Here is a 10,136-nt window from a genome sequence, read left to right as displayed (position 1 = left end):
TACCTTCCCTAATTTAAGTCTGATCAGTTGTTGATCGCATACATAACACACAGTGAGCGAGATGGTGTGTATCTCTCATTCCTACACACACAAATACACACCAGATAACTTTTTGTCAAAAGCCAAACTGTTCAGCAACATGAAGCAAACAAAAAAGACAATGAAAATGTGACATTTTATTGATCCAACAATCAAACATTGTCTCATGTCTGTTCATGACTGGCAATGACAACCAGTAATATTGTTTAAATATGTTTTTGTAAAGGAAAAAAAATTATATTACAGAAATCTAACACTATTTTTAAAAAACAATTATACTAGCATAAACGAATTGAAGCTTACTGGAACGCTAAATTGAATATCAATGCAATAAAAGAAGCAATTAAACAAGCATTTGTAAAGTCTGTACTGTAATATAAAAATATATTCTGAAGTCACTTTTTTTTTACATGAACTGCAATATTTGGCATATTACATTTCAAAGTTCTTGTTATGACCACAATAGCCTATAATAAAGACCAAGACTATTGTATGACTGGGGGGGTGGGGGGGGGGTTAATAAGAACAGTGCTTTGTATGGAAATACCACAATTGAATAAAGTTGTTTTGATGACCTCAATGGCTTAACATTTTAATTGAGAATTGACCGGTAAGGTGTGTAACTGCAAACTGATTTTGAAATTAACTGATTGAGTACAACTGTTTAGGCAGTTAATGTTCAAATACTTCGAGCCCAGATAACAATAGGCATACAGGTATCTCTGAACAGCAATACAAAAAGGATTTGTCATTGAAAACTTTGTACATTCATAGAAAATAAAACCAATACAAATGATATCCAATTACTTTCCAATTGAATAGTCTAGTCTAGTGTAAACAAACATGAAGTTGTTCTTCACATACGTTCAACCAACTTTTCAAACATCTTGAGGAATCTCTCGGTTCTTTCCAACGACCCAACCACCCTCTGTCCTCCTGTTTTACAGCTTTGTCCTTCCGCACCGTTCTCCTCCGCTGCTCTACCCTCCGCCAGTAGAACTCTGTCTCTGTCCACAGCCAGCCTGTCTCTGGCCACCTGCGCTTTCTCCTTCTCTATCAGCCCCCTCTCCCTCTCCACCGCTGCCTTCTCCCTCTCCAGTTGGGCACGCTCCCGGTCCAGGTTGGCCATCTCTCGTTCCAGCCCTGCTTGCTCTCTCTCCAGCGCCATCCGCTCTCTCCCCATCACCTCTCGCTCGCCCTCCAATGCCGCCCGTTCGGTCTCCAGGGTCGCCCTCTCTGTGTCCATCTCATCCAGGTCGCAGTGCATCCCCATCACCCCTATTCCGCCTATCATGGATCTCTTCCTGGGCCGGGCGTCAGGGAGAAAATCACTGTCGCTAGTGCCCGGGGGGAGTGGGCCGATGATGGGGGCTGAGCCTGCCAGACGCCCTTCCATTGCGTCACTCATCAGATCGTACCAACGCCAACTGTGGGGGAACACCTGCACCCCTGGGGGAGGGTACTTCAGCTCCTGTCCCCAAAAGAAGGATAAACAGTATTAGTAGGTAGTCAGATAATGAAGGATTTGATGAATAGTTGAGTAGACGTTAGGCTTGGACAAAGTAGTAGGCACAGGATGTCTCTAGGGCAGGGTTATTTAGAACTTTACAAGGATGCCTATTAAAAGGGTCAATTTCAAGGTTTCCATCCTGAGGTACACCGCATGGCCAAAAGTATGTGGACACCTCTTCATATTAGCAGATTCTGCCATTTCAGCCACACCTGTTGCTGACATGTGTTTAAAATCAAGCACACAGCCATGCAATTTCCATAGACAAACATTGGTAGTAGAATGGACTTACTGAAGAGCTTTGTGACCTTCAACGTGTCACTGTCATAGGATGCCACCTTTCCAACAGGTCAGTTCATCAAATTTCTGCCCTGGTCAACTGTAAGTGCTGCTACTGTGAAATGGAAACATCTAGGAGCAACAACGGCTAAGTCGCGAAGTGGTAGGCCACACAAGCTCACAGAACAGGACCGTCGAGTGCTGAAAAACGTATCATGTAAAAATAGCCTATCCTCAGTTGTGACGCTCACTACAGAGTTCCAAAATGCCCCTGGAAGCAATGTCAGCACAAGAACTGTTTGTCGGGAGTTTCATGAAATGGGTTTCCATGGCCGTGCAGCCGGACACTAGCCTAAGATCACCATGCGCAATGTCAAGCATCGACTGGAGTTGTGTAAAGCTTGCAGCCACTGAACTCTGGAGCAGTGGAAATGCATTCTCTGGAGAGATTAATCCCGCTTCACCATCTGGCAGGCAGACGGACAGGTTTGGCAGATGCCAGGAGAACGCATCCTGCCCCAATGCATAGTTCCAACTATAAAGTTTGGTGGAGCAGGAATAATGGTCTGGGGCTGTTTCTTATGGTTCGGGCTTGGCCCCTTAGTTCCAGTGGCCCCCAATTCTGTGCTTCCAGGTTTGTGGCAACAGTTTAGGGAAGGCCCTTTCCTGTTTCAGCATGACAATGCCCCCATGCACAAAGCAAGGTCCATACAGAAATCGTTTGTTGAGATCAGTGTGGAAGAACTTGACTGGCCTGCACAGAGCCCTGACCTCAACCCCCTCGAACACCTTTGGGATGAATTGGAATGCAGACTGCGAGCCAGGCCTAATCGGCCAACATCAGTGCCCACCCTCACTAATGCTCGTGGCTGAATTGAAGCAAGTCCCCACAGCAATGTTCCAACATCTAGTGAAGTGCCTTCCCAGAAGAGTGGAGGCTGTTATAGCAGCAAAGGGGGACCAACTCCATATTAATGCCCATGATTTTGGAATGAGATGTTTGACAAGCAGGTGTCCACATACTTTTGGATATGTAGTGTATGTAGGATGCAATTGCTACCTTGTATCTCTTCTTCAGATTTTCCCATTTTTTCATTGCCTGACTGGCAGTCATCTTTCCCTGCAAGCCCATGTGTTTGAGGATAGCCCTGCAACAAAAAAGGTACACAAACAATGATAATTTCGATTTCAAAACACACATTGACTCGTCTCAATGACAGGTAAAATGAAAAAACGTATTTAACAAAACGTGTACTGGGAGGATCTCGGGTAGGTATCTGAAGTATCTCTCACCTCCAGGCCAGTCGAGAGGCATTTCTCCTCCCCGTAAACATGTAGCGATTTGATACGCGCAATTTCACAAAGTCCATTGTTTCATATTCAGACACTGAAATAAATAAATATTTGTTTTAAATCACTACAATCACAATGTAATTGAAATTAAATAACATTCACATTTTGACTAATGTTGGACAAATGTGGATCGCACCGTCTGATGCCAATGCACGCATCTGCTCGAACAAGTATTCGAGACAAGGCGCCATGATGTCCCCTTTGTAGGTAACGTTAGCTAGCTTTCTTGCTAATTAGCTCGGAGTTCCTTACTTCATTTGTAGTCCGAAATAAACATATAAAGAATAAATTGACTACTTACATTTGTATGTGTATTCTGAATTCACTTTCTTTTTACTTTTCTTTTTTGCATTATTAGAGTATAGCGGTAGCGTGTGTTCGATGTTTTCCATTGTAGCATCCATGTTAGCTAGCACTGCGAAGGGACCACAACGGAGTGCACTTCGTCTCTTCCGCCCTTCGTCTCTTCTTCTTCTTGTTGGTTTCCGGCCGCAGACTAGTCGCATCTAGGCATATTGCTTCCACCCACAGTCAGACTATGCACACGCACCACATACTACCATTCCTCACCTCACATTCGCAAGTACCACTGCCTACATCTGCCACTGCCTACGTTTTATACTGCCACTGCCTACGTTTTATTACTAAAGCTGTAAGATATGCAGCGGGTCACTGTCTAGCTAGCGGCTCAGGTACATATTTAGGACGAATTTTGTGTTATCCACATATCAAATCAAACTGTATTTGTCACATGCGCCGAATACAATAAGGGATCATAGCTTCAACCTGGTCAGTCTATGTCATGGAAAGAGCAGGTGTTCCTAATGTTTTGTATACACACAGAGATACAGACAAACAAATGCTTGACCTGCAGATGAGTATGAGGGGGGTGTTTCTGTAGAAAAGCCAACGATAAAGGCTTGCACTCCTTTTTTTATTCCTGTTACGCTGTTGCTGGTAGGTGCACTTGATTCAGAACCCCTGTGGACCAGGTAAGCAAAGTGTTCCCAATTTGAACCATTTGTCTGAAAACACAAACTCCCCCTACCTGGCGGACCGGAAGATCTGTGGCTAGTCCGGTGGCCATTTGATTAATTGTTCAGAAGTCTTATGGCTTGGGGGTAGAAGCTGTTAAGGAGCCTTTTGGTGCTAGACTTGGCGCTCCGGTACCGCTTGCCGTGCGGTAGCAGAGAAAACAGTCTATGACTTGGGTGACTGGAGTCGCTGACAATTTTATGGGCTTTCCTCTGACACCGCCTATTATATTGGTCATGGATTGCAGGAAACTTGGCCCCAGGGATGTAATGGGCCATACGCACTACCCTCTGTAGAGCCTTACGTCAGATGCCGAGCAGTTGCCATACCAGGCCTTGTTCAATGCAACCGGGCAAGATGCTCTAGATGGTGCAGCTGTAGAACATTTTGAGGATCTGGGGACCCATGCCAAATCTTTTCAGTCTCCTGGGGGGGAAAAGGTTTTGTCATGCCCTCTTCACTTATCCACTGTTCACAGAAATCATTGTAGGATGCTTGAAGTAATCATTTTCCAAAATCATTTGCCACCCAAGTATTGTATTCGAATTCAAATATAATATAATAGAAACAAAATTGTTCTGTAATTCTACTAATTAGGTTACTCATCCATAGGGCTATTAGGCCAATCAAAGTAACCAAACTAGGATTTGTTTAGTTCCCAGATAAGGGCTTTTCACATTGTCCGTTGTCATTGTTATTATACTATAAAGGGGAAATCAGATTTTCAACATTGTAATGCCATTTTTTATTATTATTACATAAAATATATGCAACTAACTGTTCACCAACAGGTTTCTGTGCCAGTCAACCACACAACCAATAAAAAAAGCATACCGACTTCGGGCGCTCCAATATCATGGTTTGCATTTTAGACACCACGATAAATGACTATGTCAACAGAAAATAGAAATTATTGCAAAACACAAAATGCGGTTCTCCCTACTTCCACTTGCGCTGCAGCTGAAATTAATGAGTAGCCAAGTGTTTTGATAGCCCTGAATTTTTATCATTATTAGCAGGTCGTCGTGTCAACTTTAATATCGAGGAATATTTCACGTTCTCTGGTCATAGGAACAGCATGAATTTGTGCATGACTGAGGCAGATGCGGTGCGCCTCGACTTTCGCCATCAGGCGGAAGACGGTGTCCCCTCTCTGGTCAGTCTCACCCTTTTGTACTTTAACTATTTACACATCTTTACAACACTATATATAGACATAATATGAGATTTGAAATGTCTTTATTCTTTTGGAACTTCTGTGAGTATAATGTTTACTGTACATTTTCATTGTTTATTTCACTTCTGTTTATTATCTACTTCACTTGCAATGTTAACATGTGTTTATCATGCCAATAAAGCCCTTGAATTGAATTGAATTTAACATTGAGAGCAGGAACCGTGAGAGGCCGACCCTCTGCTGCTCTCTCCCTTCACTGAGACAATGCCTTGTTCAAAACACCTGGAAACGCCCGACTTCAGTGCGTTCAAGACAACTGGGAACTCTGAAAAAACTCGACCCCACTAGGGAAAATCATTTTGAATGGTCATCTAACTCGGAATTCTCGGGTATCTTTCTAGAGCTCCGACTTTCCGACCTGAAGATCACTGACATCATAATTTGACCTCGTTTTTTTCCCAGTTCCCAGTTGTCTTGAAAGCACCATGACCATCAGGTGCAGGTACCATAAGTCCAGTAAAATAAAAAGCTAATTATTTCAATGCATGGTCCTCAGTGCCTCAGAAGTGCTACACCAACTGATCTATATTGTTTTCAAATTCAAACAACCACCTATCGATGCGCCAACGACCAACAAAAAGAAAAGAGAAGAATAAAAAGACAAAAACAAAGAAAAACAACAAGACAACAATGCAGAACAAAAAACATCCAGGACAACAATATTCAACACCACAAGGCCAACGGTGTGTGTTTGTGTGCATGTGTGGTACTATTTACGTGTGTGTGCGTGTGTGTGTGTTTACGTGTGTGTATGTGTGCGTTTAAGTGTGTGTGTATGTTTGTGTTGAGTTCGAGTGCTTGCGTGGCATCAGCCTCAGGCAGATGTAATAATGTTTGTTTGTTTTTTTACTTTATTTTTTATTTTTTACCTTTGACTTTCATATTCGACTGATCTATTTGGTCTGAGAAATACAATATTGTCAGGCCAGGCATATAGCCAATATGCTGTGATAATGCATTAGGCCTACTGCCCAAACATCATTCCTACAGAACTGTTTTTATTAGGTTAACGTTACATTGTTTAAGTCATGTTGAAAACATCTGAGTGGTAGATCTGCTTGCTTTTTGACTGTGAAAGTGATCTTGACTCAGAAAAGATTGGTGACCACTGATTTGGGGTTTCTATAGCTAGGTTTCCAACCAATTGACAGTTTTCCATGCCAATATTCTAAAATCTGCAGAAATACAATATAGGCATTTTCCCATCAGAGTTGTTTCCATCAAATTGACATGTCGCAGATTAAAATCTGTGTGTAATACTTAAATTCCCATATACCGAATAAAAAATACAAGTTAAATGGGTTTCCATTTCTATTTTCAACTCTAGGCCAACTGATGGTTTTGTCACAAAAAAAATGGTGCGTAGGTATAACAATAGTGCCCACTCTGATATTGGCAGGTGCACTCTAGTCAACAGTTTGTAGACTCAGTGTGGGTATAGTCTACTACATGATGAGATTATTATGGACCAAAATGTGAGAATGATTTTAATTGTCAAATGACAGCCAAGCTTCGATCATCATGTCGACAAAATAAGACCATCAATATTTATTCAAAGGAGCATCTGGGCCGGCAAGTAGCCTAGTGGTTAGAGCGCTGTGCTTGTAATCCAAGAAGTTGCTAGACCGAATCCCCGGGCTGACAATGTAAAAATCTGTCATTCTACCCCTGAACAAGGCAGCTAACCCACTGTTCCTAGGCCGTCATTGTAAATAAGAATTAGTTCTTAACTGACTTGCCTAGTTAAATTTGAAAACTTCAAGCTAATCACAGTGCACTTTCACCACCCTGTGAAGTTCATCATCATTTATTTCATCTTTAGCCTAATAAACTGAATGTCGTGACATTTTTTATCTAACATAATTTACTCACATGAAATGGTTGGATGAAAACCTGGTTAATGTCAAGCCATTGTAAGGATGTTGGAATGATATTTTGGAGGAATGTGTGCATGCATACAGAAGAATGTTGAAGTAGCCTAATCAGATGAAAACATTGATTGGTTGTGTTTATGCCACATATGAAAAGGTAATACATTTTAAAAGTTCAAATATAAATATTTAGGCTATATTGAAGGTTCTAGGTGCGCGAGGAATAGCCCATTGGATTGGAGAGGAGGCAGGGCATGCTTTAAGCTTTCCTTGATAACTGAGCCTGCCGGAGCATGTGTGGCAGCATTATAATAGGATGACTTGGGAGAAGGATGATCTGCAACAGACAGTCATCTCAGTATATTCCCATGTATCTCATCTGGTGGAGCATAACGCTTGCACCATAGTTGTGTGTTTGATTGACACGGGGTACCAGTACGAAAAAAAATAATTAAAATGTATGCACTCACTCCTATGAGTCGCTCTGGATAAGAGAGTCGGCTAAACAATGAAAATGAGTATCAGAAGTAAAAATACAGTCAGTCTAGCCTGCTACCGTGTCTTTCTACACGTTATAAACTGTCAAGAGTAGACTCACAACGGATCCAAATGGAATGAAACATTCAAATCACAGGGCTTTTGAGCCGTTATTCAAATGACATTTTCACTGCAGACTAGAGTATAATGTTGTACTCACATGAAAACAATAATGCAATGATTCATTGCTTGTGTTGTGTTGTTGTCACGCCCTGGCCTTAGTTATCTTTGTTTTCTTTATTATTTTAGTTAGGTCAGGGTGTGACATGGGGAATGTCTGTGTTTTTGTAGTGTCTAGGGGTGTTGTATGTGTATGGGGCAGTGTCTAGTGTAGTTGTCTAGGTAAGTCTATGGTTGCCTGAAGGGTTCTCAATCAGAGACAGCTGTCATTCATTGTCTCTCATTGTCTCTAATGCCATAGGCATTAGGTTAATGTGGGTAATTGTCTATGTTGAACGTTTGTTGCTTGTCTATGCACTTACGTCGTTAGCTTCACGGTCGTTTGTTGTTTTGTTTAGTTTGTATTCAGTGTTCGTTTCGTGTTTTTCCCTTCTCTAAATAAAAAGAGAATGTATTTTGCACACGCTGCGCCTTGGTCCTCTCTCTCACCCATAGACGATCGTGACAGTTGTGTTGTGTTGTGTTGTGTTGTAGGCTAGTCTAGGTAAGATAATTGTATTGTCCCTAAACAAGATCAATAGGGGAGCTTTTTGAGCTGTGTGTCTTATGTCTTTCATGAGATGCACCTGGCCTCTCCGTTCCATATCAGCTATACCTATTTGTTCTCGTGGATTCCTATTGAAAATTATTGCAACTTTTAATGCTTTTATGTGTGATATGATTTCTAGTTAGCCTATTGCAGATTTGGACAAACTATCCACCTACCACTATTGTCACTATGAATGGTGGATCGAGGGCAGAATAGACAGTTAGACTGGTAGAATATATTGACCTGTGCTATAGTTAAGCAATAATGCCCAAAGGGGTGTGGTATATGGCCAATATACCAGGGCTAAGGGCTGTTCTTATGCACGACTGTTCTTGTGCACTATGCAATGCTGAGTGCCTCGAAACAGCACTTAGTCGTGGTATATGGGCCATATACCACAAACCCCTGAGGTGCCTTATTGCTATTATAAACTGATTACCAACATAATTAGAAGAGTAAAAAGTAATGTTTTGTAATACCTATGGTATATGGTCTGATATACAACTGCTTTCAGCCAATCAGCATTCAGTGCTCGAACCACCGAGTTTATAATTAAGCAATAAGGCCTGAGGGGGTGTGGCACAGTATATGGCCAATGGCAAGGGGCTGTTCTTATGCACAATGTAACATGGAGTGCCTGGATACAGCCCTTAGCCGTGGTATATTGGCCATATACCACAAACCCTGAGGTGCCTTATTTCTATTATAAACTGTTTACTAGCATCATTAGAAGAGTAAAACATAATGTTTTGTCATACTGTACCTGTGGTATATTGTCTGATATAACACAGCTTTCAGCCAATCAGCATTCAGGGCTCGAACAACCCAGTTTATAATTAAGCAATCATTTAAAAAATATATATATATTTCACCTTTATTTAACCAAGTACATCAGTTGAGAACAAGTTCTCATTTACAACTGCGACCTGGCCAAGATAAAGCAAAGCACTGTGACACAAACAACACAGAGTTACACATGGAATAAACAAAGGTACAGTCAATAACACAATAGAAAAGTCTATATACAGTGTGTGCAAATTAAGTAAGTTTAGGGAGATAAGGCAATAAATAGGCGATAGTGGCGAAATAATTACAATTTAGCAAATAAACACTGGAATGATAGATGTGCAGAAGATGAATGTGCAAGTAGAGATACTGGGGTGCAAAGGAGAAGAAGAAAAAATAACAATATGGGGATGAGGTAGTTGGGTGGGCTATTTACAGATGGGCTATATACAGGTGCAATGATCTGTAAGCTGCTCAGACAGCTGATACTTAAAATTAGTGAGGGAGATATGAGTCTCTAGCTTCAGTGATTTTTGCAATTTGTTCCAGTCATTGGCAGCAGAGAACTGGAAGGAAAGGCGGCCAAACGAGGAATTGACTTTGGGGGTGACCAGTGAAATATACCTGCTGGAGCGTGTGCTACGGGTGGATGCTGCTATGGTGACCAGTGAGCTGAGATAAGGCGGGGCTTTACCTAGCAAAGACTTGTAGATGACCTGGAGCCAGTGGGTTTGGCGACGAATATGAAGCGAGGGCCAGCCAACGAGAGTATACAGGTCG

The 10,136-nt window shown here is 41.7% G+C and overlaps 1 protein-coding gene across 1 annotated transcript; it reads right to left on the bottom strand.

The window, feature by feature from the left end:
- Positions 1 to 156: 156 nt before the first annotated feature.
- LOC120049411 lies at positions 157 to 3,645 on the bottom strand. The gene is made up of 4 exons (XM_038995680.1): positions 3,483 to 3,645; positions 3,122 to 3,215; positions 2,889 to 2,976; positions 157 to 1,510 (listed from the first exon to the last, which is right to left on the bottom strand). Exons 1-4 carry the CDS (start codon positions 3,583 to 3,585, stop codon positions 896 to 898), a joined length of 900 nt encoding a protein of 299 aa, XP_038851608.1. The 5' UTR covers positions 3,586 to 3,645; the 3' UTR covers positions 157 to 895.
- Positions 3,646 to 10,136: the final 6,491 nt, after the last annotated feature.

The sequence above is a fragment of the Salvelinus namaycush genome, chromosome 6, assembly GCF_016432855.1.
Source record: "Salvelinus namaycush isolate Seneca chromosome 6, SaNama_1.0, whole genome shotgun sequence".
Lineage (NCBI taxonomy): Eukaryota > Metazoa > Chordata > Actinopteri > Salmoniformes > Salmonidae > Salvelinus > Salvelinus namaycush.
Note: the sequence above shows the minus strand (reverse complement) of the source record. Positions and strands in the feature narration are given on the sequence as shown.